The sequence below is a fragment of the Ambystoma mexicanum genome, chromosome 7q (assembly GCF_040938575.1).
Source record: "Ambystoma mexicanum isolate Mex_15411 chromosome 7q, UKY_AmexF1_1, whole genome shotgun sequence".
In the NCBI taxonomy this organism is placed as follows: Eukaryota; Metazoa; Chordata; class Amphibia; order Caudata; family Ambystomatidae; genus Ambystoma; species Ambystoma mexicanum.
In genome coordinates, this window is record NC_090941.1 from 711346838 (window position 1) to 711364028 (window position 17191).

The 17191-nt window shown below is 45.6% G+C and overlaps 1 protein-coding gene across 4 annotated transcripts in view; it reads right to left on the reverse strand.

Annotated features, from left to right (window-relative positions):
- Positions 1-17191, reverse strand: part of IFT88 (intraflagellar transport 88) — a 2010164-nt gene that overhangs the window by 730564 nt on the left and 1262409 nt on the right. For all 4 annotated transcript variants that reach the window (XM_069640006.1, XM_069640003.1, XM_069640005.1 and 1 more), the window contains one exon: positions 9825-9940. In XM_069640006.1, coding sequence (XP_069496107.1) covers positions 9825-9940 — 116 coding nt within the window. The remainder of the gene's footprint in view (positions 1-9824; positions 9941-17191) is intronic.

The following is a 17191-nucleotide window of genomic DNA, read 5'->3' on the forward strand; positions in this document are numbered from 1 at the left end:
TATCAATTTGCTGGTTCTACTAAGATAACAAGATCTTCAGTTGCGGCACATTCTTATAATCAAGATATGCAAAAAGCGAAAGCTCTATTTCGAAAAAATAAGAAAGCGGTCCAATCTTTACCAGTTGATCAGCGTTGGGCTGCTCTTAAAGCAATTAAGACCGAACATAGGAATTGGAGAAGAACTTATCGTTCGCTATTATATCAAAAAGATGGTGAGGCAATGTTGGTTAAAGTTTTGACAAAACATTCTGCAGGATGTTGGTCATTAATAACAGACACATATAGCACCACCCAATGTCAAATGCAGATTAATGATGTTGCTTCTTCCACATGGATCTCCCATTTTTCTGGTCTTTATGCTCTTCTCCTTTCTACTAACTGCGTACCTTCTGTACAACTTGAGGGATCCTTCTCAATAGCTTTTACAATAGACGATATTCTTTATCTTATTCACAAAGCTAGTAGATCCCGTGCTCCAGGCCCTGATGGGCTTTGTAATGCCATGCTAAAAGAATTTCCGGATTTATGGGCTCCCATCCTGTTTGAAATCTTCTCTCAAGTTGTAATTACCCAAAAGATCCCTAAATCGTGGTGTACATCATTGATTGTACCCATTTATAAAAAAGGCGATAGACAAAATCCCGCAAATTATAGGCCAATCGCCTTATTAGATGTTCCAGGGAAAATCTTTGCTTCATTAATTCTAAGAGATCTCCAACAATGGATCAACTCATCGAACATGAGAGATAGGTTTCAGACAGGATTTGTGGCTGGTAAGGGAACGGCCATAAATATTGTCTCCCTGACTGCAATTAAGGCTCTCTGCTGTCAGCAAAGGCAACCGTTATTCGTTGCCTTTGTAGACTTCAAGGAAGCATTCGACTCTATAGACCGCAATCTAATGCTGCATAAACTGCTGCTATTGGGCTGCCCTTATTCACTGGTTAAGTTAATTTCTATCTTTCATGAAAATACATCAGTTCATATCCGTCTTACTCGCGATGGGATGTTAACTCCTCCCATCTTAACATATCGAGGACTGATGCAGGGATGCATCTTGGCGGCTACTATATTTAATCTATTTATCCTTGATATGGGTGAAAAATTTCAGAATGTTAACTCTGACGTTCTTAAACTAGACCAAGAACAGATACCATGGATCCTTTATGCAGACGATCTTGTTCTATTGTCAAAAACTCCGGCAGGTTTGCAACGCTTGATTATTGGGTTATCGGAGTATACCGTAGAAAATGCCATGACTATAAACTTAACGAAAACTCAAATTATGATGTGCCCATATCGTAAAATGACAAAATACTTTCAATTCAAGTGGTATATAAAAAAGGAGCAAATTTTCTCAACTGCAATATATAGATACTTGGGTATTATGATTAGCCAGGGTAACAATGATAAAGTGTTTCAAAAAGAACTTGAATTGAAACTGCAAACCCTAATCTCCCAATCTAGGGTTATTTTATATAAGTTTGGAAAGTTTACGTGCAATCATATAATATCATTTTATTCCATGAAAGCAAAACCCATTATCTCGTATGGCTCTGAAGCTGTATCGATGTTGCCCCGTTTAGTGTGGGATCGATTGGAGGGTAAATACTGGTGCTCAATTCTTAACTTGCCTACCTATGTCCCCATTGCAATGATTCGTTTTGAATTAGGGCTGCTATCGTTATATAGTACTATTGCATGGAAATTGATAGCTCTGTTGAGAAAATGCATTCTGTCATTACAATGTGTAGATATATCCTGTATTTTGGGTAAATATTTACTATATTCAGATCATCAATACCCAAAATGCTGGTTAAATACAGCTATAAACATTCTTCCTGATGCGGACATCTCTTTAGATACTTTAATCCACAATCCGACACAAGCTAAAATTAAACTTTATCGGCAAGATTGGATATATACCTTGGAAAAATGTTCCCACTCTAAAGACTGGAACATTGCCCAGTTTGGCCACAAAAAATTTAGAGTTGTAGAATCTTATATCTTAAAATATCCATCTCCAAAATTTAGAGATGACTATATTCGTTTTCGTCTAAATTTGTGGCATACAAAGGATATTTTATTTAGGCGAAAACTAATAGATGCCAGCGAGAACATCTGTCGATTTTGTAAGGACCTTGATACCGCAGAAACGTTGAAACATGTCATCGCCTATTGTCCTGCATTATATGCCATACGTCGTAAATATTATTTCCATTGCTTTAAAGCGCAAATGATAACCGATACGGAAGAACTATGGTTACTGATTTTTGGTGCAAAGAGAATGTCAATTAGATTAGCAACAACAGGTTTTTTAAATGAATTATACCCAAAGTAATTGTGAATGCTTTTATGGGGGAAGGTGATGGGGAATAAAAAAAAAAAAAAAAAAAGAAAAGAAATGCTGCTATTATGATTTATATACATTGGATGCCAGGCGTAAAATGTTGAAAAGTGTTATATACTGATGAATTGAATTGTAATATGTCTATGATATGTTTTTATTCATTTTTGTAATTATTGAAAGGTTGTTTCATACAGCCAAACAATAAATAAATTAAAAAAAAAAAAGAAATCAAGCATTCTGGGACATTTAGGGTGCCATATTCCAGCCCAAAAGGTACATTCTCCTCATCAGATCTCTCCTGTTCCTCAAAAATTGAGGTCAGGGATTTGAAAAACTCCTTTCTGGGGAGAGGCTTGAAAACTTTCTCTGGGAGAGGAGGAGGAAGAGGTCTAGTACCTGGCTCTGAGAACAATACAGGTTTTTTAACCTTATCCTTCTCTTTTTCTGGCTTCCCTGGCTTGGCTGGAGCCTTTGGCGCCGAGGGTTTTGGCGTCAACGACATTGTGGTCGTCGACAGGGTCTGCTTCGAGGGCGTCAAGGCGACTTTCGAAGATTTTCGCTTCGAGGTATGATGGGTCTCGGACGGCGTTGATGACCTCGGGCGGTCTACTCGACTCGAGCGTTTTTCACTCAGCATCCTTCCTTTTTCGATCACCCGGTCCCGAGGGCGCGCGAGTGTCGGAGCGATGAAGCTCCCGGCCGGCTTCCGAAGAAGGCGCGGACCGAGGCTTTGCTTTTTCAAACACCTCCATCATTTTGACCCTGAATGTTTCCCACTCTTCGGTAGACAAATGTTTCGTGGGGCATTTCATCTTTTTTGGAGACTCGTCTGATGACGAGGTGGAGGGAGACCTGTGGCGTCGTTTCTTCAATCTTTTTGATGAAGACGACGAGCAATGGGAATCGCTACGGGACCTCGATCGATGCCTTTCGCGTCGAGGAGAATTCTCCTCACGGGATCTCGGCTCGACGCTAGAGGTTTTTCGATCGGTTTTTCGACCTACCTGTAGCTTTCCTCTCCTCTCTCGCAAGGCCTTCCCCGTCATCGCCTGACACTTCGTACAGGCCTCCATGTCGTGGCCTTCTCCGAGGCACCACAAACACTCTCGATGCGGGTCCGTGATCGACATTTTTGACCCGCACGATTTGCACTTTTTGAATCCCGATTTCAGGGCCGTGGTCTGCGTCGATGACAAGGACATATTTAGTTATTATATATTCTCACAGAACTCGAGGCTCGCCGAATGTCCGGAGCAACGTATACTGCGGAAAAACGGAACTGAGGCCAACTGGCGCCTCGCGTTCTACTTATACACCCGATGACATCACCCTTGACGGAGGCCTTTGAGGGACCATCGACTCGATGACATCGACGCACGGCGCCCTCTGCCGAAAAAATTTCCGAAGAGCAGCAAAGCTGGATGGAATACATCTAAGATGAGGAATACGTTGGAGGACACAATCCACTCGAAAGTGAATTATAAGGACCGGGAGAAGATACTGTAACACTTTCAGAAAGTGGGAACGATTCACCGAGCGTCAGCATCCATCACTGTATACCCAGAATATACCTTTATGGTACAGAAACAGAGAATGAGTTATGGGGCTGTGAAAAGGAGGTTACGTACAGCCAATCTCAAATATATGTTGCTGTTCCCGGCGAAAATAAAGTTGCTGTATAAAGATTGTGCGGTTTTCTTCGAGACCCCTGAAGATGTGAACACATGGATGGACTTGCATATCATGCCGACGGAGAAAGAAGACCCGAAAGGAGAGGGAAGTGATAAGTGAAGCTGCAATTTGACTTTAACATACTCTTTTGGGATATTGGGGCAAATGCATAATGATATGATAGAGACACTTCAGCTGTGAAATTATACGTTTAATGTTGTTGCTAAGAGCAGGTAGCACAGAGGCGGCTTAGTCAGAAGAATCACGCTACTGATCCTTGTAGAATAGTTTAGTTAGGATACTAGTATTTCAGTATCCTCCCTCTGCATTCCGAGTACCGGCAGCAGGCCGAGAAAGGAGCGAGATGCTGGGATGCCTGAGATTCAGTATTGGAGCTGGGCAAATGGTGGGAACGGTTGGGGAAGGAGGGAGTTGGGGTAGCTGAAGGGATGAAGGTATACACTGATGCACATGAAAATAAAAGGGATGGGGGTGATGAGTGAGACGGGATGTGAAGAGATTGGAGACAATAGGGGAAACCTATCACAGTAAGCTGGAACGGGAGAGGCATAAACAGTTAAATAAAAAAGAACCGAGTGAGGACATATTTGAGAACACAGAAATAACCAGTGTTATTGCAGGAAACCCACTTGACCAAAGAGAATCAAGACATGATAGCTCGCAAATGGAGTGGGTTGACTCTGGGCTCCACATACTCGGCATATGCCAGGAGGGTTCTGATTTGGGTAGCACCATGGGCCCCATTCAAGCTCCTCCAGACTTATTTAGACAAGGAAGGCAGGTTGGTGATTATCAGGGGGTTGGTCGAAAGTAGGTAAATATGTGTCATTAATACGTACGCTCCAAACCAAGATACTGCAGCTTACTTTAGATCATTGTATCCCAAAATTAGCCCATATAGAGATGGGGCAGTGATATGGGGTGGAGATTTTAATTGTACTGTGGACCCGAAAAAGGATAGGTTGGATAGTAAGGTTGCTTATCCGACCCCAGCGGCCAAGGCTCTGAACACACTTACACTAGAGGATGTATGGAGGAAAAGGCATCCACAAGACTGGATATATTCGCACTATACCGCTCGAAGAACCTGTACACGAGATTAGATTAAGTGTTTGTGGGGGAGGAATTTTACAGAGAATATATGTCCAACATACTTGCTGCATTATTAACGGTGCTAAATGAAGCATTAAAAATGGGTAAAGTAGCAGGGGCTTTGAGAGAATCGCTAATTATCCAACTCCTCAAACCGAACAAATCGGACGCAGAATGCAGCTCATACAGGCCACTTTCATTGCTGAACCAAGACTGGAAAATTCTTACTGCAGTCATGGCAAAGAGGCTCAGACCGGTCATTGGTAAACTCATACACCGGATCAGATAGGATACGTGCCACACAGGAATATTACCAATAACTTGCAGAGATTACACCATTTTATAGATTATACTCAGAGGAATACACAGGAGGTGGCAGTCGTGTCATTAGATGCAGTGAAGGCATTTGACTCTGTCAGATGGCCGTGGCTGTTGGGTGTGCTGGAAGAATTTGGTTTTGGGCCCACATACGTAGAATGGGTAAGACTACTGTACAATGAGCCGATAGTTGCCAGTGTTTCCGATTAAGTGCGAGGTAGAGACGTTCAGATACTTGGGATATGGATATGTACCATGACCCTCAGTTAGAACACATACATAATACGGTGAATGCGGTGGACAAGATCGAGAAATGTATGACATTTTGGTCTAGGCTGCCACTGTCCATGATGGGGAGGGCAGCGTTATTGAAGATGGTGGTGTTGCCAAGACTGTTACACTACTTTGCAAATGTCCCGTTTGCGATACCCAAGACTTTCTTTAGGAAATTACATGGTATATGCGGGAGCTTTATATGGCACAACTTGAGATGCAGAGTGGCACTAAGGAAACTACAGAACACTTATGAGCATGGAGGCGTAAAACTGCCTAATTTTGAGGTGTATTTTATGGCCAGTCAGCTACAATCTGAGGCTAAATGGCTGTCAGATGGACAAACACCGGAATCAAGGTTGATACGTGCGGAATGCACCCCGTTCTTTCTGAATTAAGTTATATGGTTACCGGATTCGCACGTGACCAGGGAGAACCTACTGTTGGGCCTGGGGAAGAAAATATGGCACAGAGCATGTCGGGCGATGGGCGAAGTAACACTGTATTCCCCACAGATACCACTGGTGGCGCTGGAAGTGGTAGATGAACAAGTCAGGCTGAGTGTGTGGAGATGGTGGGATTCCATAGGGGCGGCAACGGTGGGGGACATAGTAAATGAGGGGAAGCCCAGAGAGTTTGAGGAGCTAGTAAGAGATACGGAAGTGCACAGAGGGCAATGCATCACGTATTCCTGACTGGTGAAGTATTTCAAACGTCAGTGGCCAGAGACCGAGGTGCCCTGCAGCCGGACGAGATTGTTGAGATATTCTATGATGTGTCAGAAGAGGCCATGAAGTCTCATGTATATACAAGCGGCTGGGAAGAATAGGCAATCTTGGGAGGCAGAAATGGGGAGTCAATGTCGGATGAAGGGTGGAGAAGGGTGATGGGTACCATAAAAAAGTGTCGAGGAATGCGCGGCTGTACCAGATACAGTTATATGTAACACACAGGGCATACCTGACTCCGAATAAAATAGCCAAGTTCAATTCAGCAAATTTACAGGCATGTCCGAAGTGTGGGGAGGTGAATGCAGATATGGTACATATGTTCTGTGCACGCGCAGAGATAGGAAGATTTTGGATAGAAGTAGCCTAGACCCTGGCAAGAGCAGAAATTACATTGGACATGGGATCCCCGAAGGCGTGCCTACTAGGAAGCTTCCCGAGACCTAACAAAGCTAAACATGTGAGCAAACTCAAGGGTCTAGCATATATACCAGCAAAACGCAGAATAGCGATGGGATGGAAGGCACAAGTAAGGCCGGCTGTGGGAATATGGTGGAGGGATTTGCTAAAATGGTCCCATGCTGAATCTGTGGTATGGCAAGAAGCGAGAGGCAGAAACTCGGAACAGGAGGAGGGAGGATTGGAGGCGTGGAGGCAATTATTCGCTGATTTGGCTACCGCGGTACAGGATGCACAGGATTTGTAACAGACCTTTGGTCAGGCGACACTGTAAGATGGAGAGTTGATGATTGTAGGAGAGAGACACCGAAGATGAGTGCACGGTGGGCCGGGATGGGGGGAGGGGGCTAGGGGAGGGTGAAGACAAGTATGAAATTAAAATGTTTATTGGTGGTATTGGTCCACAGTTGTAAAGTAGAATGTTTGTGTGTATAAAACCAATAAAAATTGTAAAAAAAAAAAGAATGGCTCCTCGTGTGGGACCGTTTTTTCTTCCACTGATGTTCTTTCTCGGGGGTGTGCCCCTCGGTTTCGGCCTCTGAGGATGAACTGCTGACCGTGCCAGTGATTTAGAGGGCGACCGACCAAGAGCGGGTTTAGCTGCTCCATCGTGAAGGGATTTCGGCGGTATCTTGGCTCACGACAGTCAACCTTCTGTCCTCTGACCCGTTCCAAGGCACAAGAGACACAACTCTTGGTGCCACAGTCAGTACACTGCTTGAAGCCCAAAACCCGAGCAAACGGCATCTCGCTTCGAGGAATTAGAAAAAGATTTCTGATGAAAAACATCAAAAGAGTCGAAGACTCGCCTGTGTTCCCAAGCAGCGTCTTAGCGCATGGAAAAAAGGAACTGAGGTGTGCGGCATGTATATATATATATGGCGCCGACGATCAGAGGCTGAGCAAAACAGATCGACGGCTGAGTCGAGGTACACTACGCCCCCTGTCGAAAAAAATTCTGAAGCAGCAGAGCTAGATGGAATATCTATCATATGAGGAATCTGCGGGAGAAGGCAATCCATTGCAACTGAAGTCACGGAGCGCGGTGCCTGCTATTTATATCGACATCAGAGCCACGGACGGATCCAAAGCTGAGAAATGTTGAAGGCTCTCGATGCCACTGTTGCATGGCAACCACTGGTGGTCAAAAATGTTTTACAAAGTTGTGCTGCTGCCATAGAATACATCTAAGATGATGATTCTGTGGGAGGACACTATTCATTAGAATTGTAGGGGTTGAGCTTCAGGTAAGCACTGGGCATCCAGGACTGGACCAAAGTGAGACAGGCTTTGAGTCTGTGGATGTATTCAATGGAGGATATCTTTAGGTAGAGCGGCGTGTCATCTGCGCATTGGTCAATATGTATGTTATGTAGAGCCAGGAGGGTTCTGAGCAGGTTGATGTAAAGGTTGTAGATGTGAGGGGAGAGGATGGATACTTGCAGGACTCCACAGGTGATGGGTAGAGTTGGTAATCTGGAGGAATCCATTTGGACAAATTGATGGCAAGTAGCAGGGTAGTATTTGAACCAGCTAAGGACGTTCTCGCTGATCCACATGAGGCGATCTAGAATGTCTGACAGTGGTGATTTGCTTTGTCGAACGCTGCTGAGACGGTCAGGGAGAACCAAGAGGCAAGGATGGCCATCATCAATTACCTAGATCAGGGGCCTGCAACCAGTGGCTCTCCGGATTTTTTGGACTACAACTCCCAGCATCCTTCACCGCAGACAGAGCTGACTACGGCTGATGGAATGGTAGTCCAAAACATCTGGAGAGCCAAAGGTTGCAGACCCCTGACCTAGATGGTAACCGTTTCCATGCACATGTCCTATACACCTCTTATAGGTATGGAAACAGACATTAAAGCAAAGTCTGATTTTGAAGTTTTAGTAGTGTACATGTACAAGTACAGTTCGAAAAGCAGATGTACAATCATTGTACACATGCGTGAACCATAGATACATCTTAAAACGTATATATATCAAAATCGGCCAGTTCGATTTTCTAAGATCTTAATATGTGCTAAAAAGCAAATACATTTAAGCAGACCATTTTGAAGTATTTCTGAAGAAAACCTTTTTTTCCACTCTGTCAAAACCCCATGTTAAAAAACAATGAAAACATAATTTTGTTTGTAAAATATGAAGCTGTCCATGATACATTCTGAAATTTTCCATGTAGAGTTGTATGGTATGCATCCAATATTTACCCAATATTTACTGCTTCAATTTTCAGACGTTGCCACAGAAGGGTTCAAATGGTAAAGGGAAATGTTATTTTCTGAAAGCCCATACACAATCAGCCTTAATCTTAATTATACTATGTGCCAGCTTAAAATATATATATGATGTTACAAAGAGAAAAAAAAAACTCCATTAAAGTAGTCTGTAGATTTACGAACCTCTTGTGGCCAGGTCCATTTCATGTTCTTTTCTTTAAAATCCACAGTCAACTGAATTGAGCAATCTATTAGTGGTCCATTGGTTTTAAGCAACTACAGAAGACTATTGTATCTTATTGCCAGTACCCAGTGCACATACCCCATTTGCTGCAACACTGTACGCCATATATTGTTATTCAAATAACAGTTTTAATTCGTTTTTTTTTTAATGTAGGGAATATAGCAGAACAATGAGAACTTGTATGAAAAAAAATGCAGACGTATTTCTCTCACATGGTAATGTAGTCGGGTCAATGTAACGAAACTATGAAAAGCATCTATGAATGTTAAACCAATTTTACTGGTAATAGAAAATGAACCGAGGAGAAGGGGCGCAACGTCAAAAACCAGGCATTCTGTGAGAATTGACATTTCACTCAGCTTATCATTGGGCGCCATACCGGACGTGGAAGCAACACTCAACACAGATATCCCAATCAAGAGAGTATACAACAGCCTGTACTTACTGAATAAGTGCCGCTCTTTCAAAGTACTGAATGGCCTTTTCACAAAACTGGGTATCAATGTAATAGGCTCCCAGCCATTCAATGACCTCAATGTTTGAAGGGAAATAACGATATGACTGGCCACATATGAAAGGAAGAGAGAAACAATTTCATCAATAAAGACCATATTTATTATACTGACAGAATATTTGACATTTTATTTCAGTGAGCAAGAAACATGACACGTAAAAGTACTGGACATATACGTTTGGCTGAATCCGGAATAAACCTTTATTTCTCAAAGTAACCAATAAAAGTTAAATTTGAGGTTGTCTTATTTAAAATTTACTTATATATCCATAAAATGTATGGTAATGCCTGTTAGTGCTAAGGAAATCAGGATGTGAGGGCACTGAAGATATACAGCTCAGCTCGCTGGTGTTAATTGTACTCTACTGAGGAGGAGATGATTTTCCTGGTTTGTCCAACACACCACAGTTGAGGCACATGTTGGGTAAAGGATCCGCCACTGATTCTGGAGAGTCTAAATCTTGGAGAAACAAGTTGAGTAAGGTCATATGAACTCAATCAAAGGCTCTGGAAATACTTGTTAATCTTCAGTCAGAAAGAGGGCCCAGTTTAATGGACTGTAAGGTGAACTAGGCATAAGATTTTGAATTTAATCTGCCGCTCAAAGTGAGCCATGACTGGCTGCACTGAGCATGTTTATCACTTTAAGTTTCCTTTATGCCAATCTAGCAGCAGCATGCTACATGCACTGCGACCCTGTCGCCAAGTAAGGAGGGATGCCTTAATAGATTCGACTAAAATAGAGAGCACCGCAGCAAAGACAACTACCATAATAAACAAAGAGAACAAATGGGGATATGTTTAACGCTTCCTGTTGTAAAGGAAACAGGCTTGTGAGATAGCACTAATATGAGACTTAACAGAAACAACCTTGTCCACGACAATGCCTGGAGTGCACACTGATGGAGTGGGCAAGGACTGAAGCTTGGATGTGTCACTGAAGACCAGAAGGAGGACCTAAACAAGTTATGTTGCATCGACAGAGTGCCGAAAGACAGAGGAAACGGTCACTCTGGCTTATGTGTAAAATATTAATTCAAAAGTCTTAATCGGGGCAGAAAAACAATGGTATATTTCATACAGAATGGGAAACACTGCTGATCCCTGGGAGAACGCCACAGTGATATGTTTGGTGGATAATATAAAAGGTAGCCCAACAGTTGCCTGCATCTTAAAGCCTAAAAAGGATATAAACTACAAATACAGAGCCACAAATGCAGGCCTTAACTAGTGGAAAAGGGAGCATTCTATGGTCGATGTAAACAAATGAACCAATGGACCACCTCTGTCACCAAAGCACACTCCTCAGGTCTTTCAAGACGGCAGCACCTATTCCAGAACAATCAAAGGTCTGAAACTGGATTGTTACAGGCGAAGGACATTATTTATATAGACATTGGTTGGCTGGGCTGAGCATAATCTACCACAGGCTTTATTTTTTAGCAAGGGGACAACATAGTCCATATCCAGGTTGTTGAGGTTTCAATCAGATGGAAGTGTGACATTCAGCAAGAGGGTCATTCCTTTCACCAAAATAGTTGCAATTAACAATAGAAACAAGAGCTGCTAAAATATAAGTGTCACAAACAACCGCAAAGCCCATGAAACAATCATTTGAAACATAAAATAGCATTGATCAAAACAAGGAGAAGGGATTCCAAGATGGCCGCCGGCACTGAGTAGACGTGCCGACGGCGCTCTCCAGACCCGGTTGTTGAGAGGTGCCCACCGCCCCTTCAACAGGTGGCAAAAGTGAATGGGAAAGTCCTCCCGGCGAGTGCGGAAGGAGTAGGGAGCCGACTGGTGCGGGCTGGTGACTGGGGCAGTACTTTGAGCCCAGCGCTGCGGAGAAGGGTTCCGGGCCGCGATTACTTCCGGCAGGCGGACTGCATGCGGAGGTGCAGCGACTGCGAGGGGCTGCACGGTGAAGGGCCGGCTGGCTCCCTGACGTAAAGGCGACCGGCATAGAGCGGGCCGCGAGCCCCCCAAGGAACTTGGGAAGCGGGAGGCTGTAGCGGGTCCCCCGCGTGATCGGTTGCGAAAGGGGAGGACGCTTGGAGAAGCAGCGGCAGCAAAGAGCGGAACTGTGACTGCCCGCGGTGGAAGGAGCCCTGGTGAAAACACGGGGGCGCCGGAGCGCTGGGAGGATCAGGCGGGAGCGGGAAGACCGGTGAAGGGGCTACTGAGAAGCGCCCGCCCCTCCGGATCCGCGGTACGCCACAACCTTGAGGGCGGATGCCTCGCATCATCCACACTGCAGCTACATACCAAGTGAGTGGGTGCAGCGCTGGAGGCGTTGGCGAGGGGGGAGAGATTGCCGGCAAGCGATCAGTAAGAGTGTCTGGAGAGCTGGGAAAGGGCCTGAACAACAGGCTACGGCCCCCCGTGGGAGTAGAGAGGGGTCCGACAAGGAACTTGCAGGAGAGCGGGATACCCTCAGAGTGATCTAGGAGGGTTCCTCTAATAAGACTAAGCTGAGACCTATAAGGCTAAAGTAAGGCCTAGTGTATGCTAGGAAGCCCCGGTTAAAGGGGGCAAGAGAAGCGGCGCTCTAGAGGCCATCACCCCCTCTGTGGCAAACCTCGGCAACCTAAACAAAAAGAGAGAACTGCGCTGTTTTAGTCCTTGGACTCTTGGTGGCTTTAATTTTTGGCCCCGCCAGGTGGATTGCAGGCGGCAGCGGACTGGAACTGGCCAACAGTACTAAAAGCGTAATCAATAGGGAAATGAGCAGCATGACCACCAATTCCAAGAGCAAAGGAGGAAAGGGGGCACACGCCGTGGGGGACACGGTTGGCACACTCCCTGCAATTTGGCCAGTGCACACTCCGAGGGAAGGCCCCGGTCCAGCTCGTGAGAAGTCGGGAGAGGATCCGTCTGTTCAGGGAATGGTGGAGGAGCAGACTGTGATGTCCAGGCAGGAATTTCTGGGGGAGCTGCACGCCTTACAGGCGAACTTGGCAAAGACCTTCCAGGACCAATTTCAGCTAATGAGAGCGGATCTGAATGATGCCCTACGAGCGGTAAGACAAGAGACGCGGCAATTGGGGGAAAGGACAGACACTCTGGAAAAAGGCCTTCAAGAGGTGGAGGACGAAACCACAGCTAATAGCGAAGCTATAGAAAGGCTGGCGGTGGCTACAAGGAATCTTGAAGTTCAAATGGAAGATTTAGAGAACAGATCCCACAGGATCAATATTAGAGTGAAATCGCTGCCAGAGTCGGTCCTAGATAGGGATCTAAAGGCTGTGCTCCAAGGCATTTTTGCCAATATCTTGGAAGAAGAGAATCCCGAGAAGATTGAGCTGGACCAAGTGCAAAGAACTGGGCGGATGATCAAAGGCCAGAAGGCGAGTCCCAGAGATGTTCTGGCAGCTTTTGCTAGATACGCACAGAAGGAGACAGTTCTGCGGACGGCTCGGAAGCGGGAGCCCATAATGTTCAAAGGACAGCAGATCACATTGTTTCAGGACTTGGCGAGTAGCACACTCATTAAAAGGAAACAAATGGGCCCACTATTAAAAGTGTTAAATGAGAAGAACATACAGTACAAATGGACATTCCCGTTCGGCCTACTTTTTGAATGGGAGGGAGCTCAGAAGCGCATTACCTCCCTGCAGGAAGGGGCGGATATCTTTCACATTGAGCTTGAGGAAACTCTGCCAAGCCCAGGAGCACGAGGCACCGCGGGGCGCACCAGACTGAAACCCTGGAGCTGGACGACAGTGGGAGAGAAAAGGAGAAAGGGAGGCAAAGAGGGCACGAGGCAGCAAAAAGAAACTCCAAGTGAAGAAACTAATGAGACACCCCTTGGCTCCTGATTCAAGATGAAGATAAAAGGGGTGGTGGGCCTCAAAAAGGAGAACTGTGGCTACAGGCCTTAGGACGAGCAACCATTTTGGGTACGGAAAGGGCGGAGATGCCAGAGTTTGGAGCGGGAAGGGAATATCCTTCTGGGGAGGGAGGGGGGGTGACTGGGGATGAGAGGTGACGAGGCATTCAAAGAGGGGGAGGGAGTGCGGGCAGTAGCTCACAGAAAGGCCCAAGTTTCACTTTTTAACTCCTCAAGTGGTCAACGCATAATGTGAGAGGGCTGAACTCCCCACTAAAGAGGAAAAAGCTGGAGCTCTTTGCGAGAAAGGAAAGACCTGATATTATGGGGCTCCAGGAAACACACCTGGTATCGAAGGACCAAGGTAGATTAAGGCTGAGAGGCTTTGATCAAATTCTACATGCCTCAGGTGCCAGTAAAACAAAAGGGGTAGCGCTAGCCATTAGAAACACGGTTGATTTCAAAGTGGAATTACTAACGAGAGATAAAGAGGGGAGACTTTGGTAGTCAGGGGGAAGTATCTGGATGCCCCTTATACGATTGCGGTGGTATATGGCCCTAACTCAGGTCAGGAACAGTTTTTGCTGCATGTACTAAAAGCAATAGAAGAACAGGCCTGGTGGCAGATTGTATTGATGGGAGACCTGAATATCGCGTGGGATAGGGAGAGGGACAGAAATGGCAAAAGTATGAGAGGTGGCGGGGCGGTGATGTCGGCTGAATTCAAGGAAAAGATTGCTGAGGGATGTGTGGAGAGAAGTAAAGGGGGAAGAGGAAGGGAACCGAACAAGTTACTTACCTGTAACTGTTGTTCTCCAGCATGGGTCTGGCATGGATTCACATGCTCATGAATATTCCCCGTCGTCAGGCTGGGAATCCTCGGTAAAGAAAAAATCAGTATCAGTTTTGTTTCTGATCTGTCTTTCTTAGTAGTAACCAATCACTGATCTCTGGGTCATACTGCCCCCAGCCAATGACTGCCTTCTACCTAAGCCCCTCCCCGGATAGCCATCCTCAGATTTGGTAGCACGTAAAGTGGCAGTATGACCAAGTGAAGAGCCGCAGAGGGGAAGCAGGGAGGGTTCGCATGTGAATTCATGCCAGACCCATGCTGGAGAACAACAGTGTTAGGGAGAATTCTCTGTTTAGGCTGACTTTCCTAACCTAGTGAGTCCCCCAGCAGCTTTGCTGGATTTTTGGGGTTTATTTTTTCTCCTGCCAAGAGTGAGACTCTTTTACCCTCACTCTTGGGCATGATTTGAGTGTGTTTCTTTGACTCTTGATGTGTTTAATGGGCTATGGGGTCTTTTACTCCATAGGGCTTCATGTGTTTTTGTGATGTGTGTTACACAGCACCATCAGTGCAGTAACACAGGGGTGTCATAGTGACTCCCCAGTATAGACTCCATACCCTGGGACTGACTACTGTCTCCCAGGGTCTGTAAAATCACCATTGACTTTACTAGTCTTAAATTCTGAACAGAACCAGTACAAACCATCATATTGTGGACGTACTGGATGGGGCAATTCGATTGCCCCGGGGTCTGTTAGTCGAGGGGGCACGTCTCCATCCCCCTGATCGAGTTTTGGCTGGTGGCAGTGGATACTACTTTTTATATTCAACCGCAAATATTTCTCTATGGGATTTTCCCATTGTTCGAGGCTACTATCTTTATTTATTTAATTACGTTAGCCTCGAACATACCGCCGGTTTATTTAATTAATATTAATTCTCCGGTTGGTATTTTTTGCCAAAACTCGGTTCTAAAATGGCGTTTGTGTTCTCTTCTGTGACTCCAACCCAAGTCGAGCCCTTTGTTCCACTTTTTGGCAGGCTTCTCCACAGAAGCCCTCCAAAGTGGTGCCACTCTGTCTGGGGTACTTAGGAGGGGTGGAGGGGGATTTAGGCACCCTGGACTGAGTTGCCTAGGCAACTCAAGTCGCACTCCATCCTGATTGGCCCAAGTGGTGAGCCGGCCGGCTTAGCATGTTTGAGTGACAGCTAGGCTGAGTGAATGGGGGTTTTCTGCATAAAAGCAGGGCTTTGGGGACTGGAACTTCAGAAGTCGCCACAGGACCTAAGAATCCGACAAGGGAGAAGCTGAGCCGACCTGCCACAACGACACCACCGGTGGAGCCCTGCTGGACCGTCTCACCACTTTTCCCAACGACAGAGGAGATCTCCCGCCGGAGAGTCTTCTTCCTTTGACTGGTGGGGATAACCAGTTTCACCGTCTTTTCGCCTTCCTGACGTATCTCGTGGCCGCCTTGCCTGTGCCAAGCACCGGGATACCACGTTTTACCACAACCGCGAATTAAAGGGTAATACCTTTAACCGGCTTTCGAACCTGGGTTAGCCTGGGACACACTGGCTAAACTTTTCTGAGCCTCTCTGAACTCTTTTCGAACTCTCTGCAAGGCTTTCAAAGCCTAGTGTAACTGTGTGATCTTGGGCGCATTTGTGCTCTGCTCTCTCTAAGAGTGGGCCCAGCCTATGGACTTTGGCTCACAAGTGACTTTTTGCTCTTCTGCCTTGCTAATAGTGTTCCTAAAGCTTAGAGTGGTGTATCTTCCCATATTCTGTCTTTTTCCCTCCCCTCTTCATGAACTTATTGGAGTGCCATCTATAGTTAAGCGCTCACCTCTGTCTGGAAATAAGTGGTGTTAACTAAGACTTATCTGATAAGGAATAAGGGTTGTATATATTATAATAGTAACTGTGTTTAGAGTGTTTTACAATAAGAGTGCTGGAGTGTTTCAAACAGTGTGTTTTTAAATAAATAATGATATACTTTGATACCAAAGCTCTGGTCAGTGTTTGCTTGTATTATTGTATCCGAGTGCCTATTGTGTATACTTTGCATACTGCCTAACTCTTCTTGAGGGAAGTCTGACTGCTCAGCCACAGCTACCAGGTAAATCTGGGTGGTACAGACTACTACCAAGTGGGTTTACTGCTAACACCTGTAGTCCTAAATCTTTTGCAGTGTTCCCAAAGGGAACTGCACAGGTTTCTGCCTAACAAACAGTTACAGGTAAGTAACTTGTTCCTTCTCCAGCATGGGGTCTGGCATGGATTCACATGCTCATGAATATAGGAATACATAGCAGTATACACATGCACAACCACGTGAGGTGGCAACAGGCTCAACATTAAACAATACAACAACTCAACATTAAGCATCTCTTACCCCCTCACCATACTCACCTTAAGCGAACAGGTTGCGCAGCACTGCTTGGCCGACCCTGGACTCCTCCCTGGAGTCCCGATCGACGCAGTAGAATCTTGTGAAGGTGTGCGTCGACCTCCACATAGCAGCCCTGCAGATGTCCAGCAGGGGCACACCAGACAGGAACGCCGTGGTAGCAGCGATCGCTCTGGTCGAATGGGCTCTCGGACAGCCGGGCAGCAGTCGGTTTGCCAACCGGTGACAGTGCATGATGCCGCCGGAGAGCCATCTGGAAA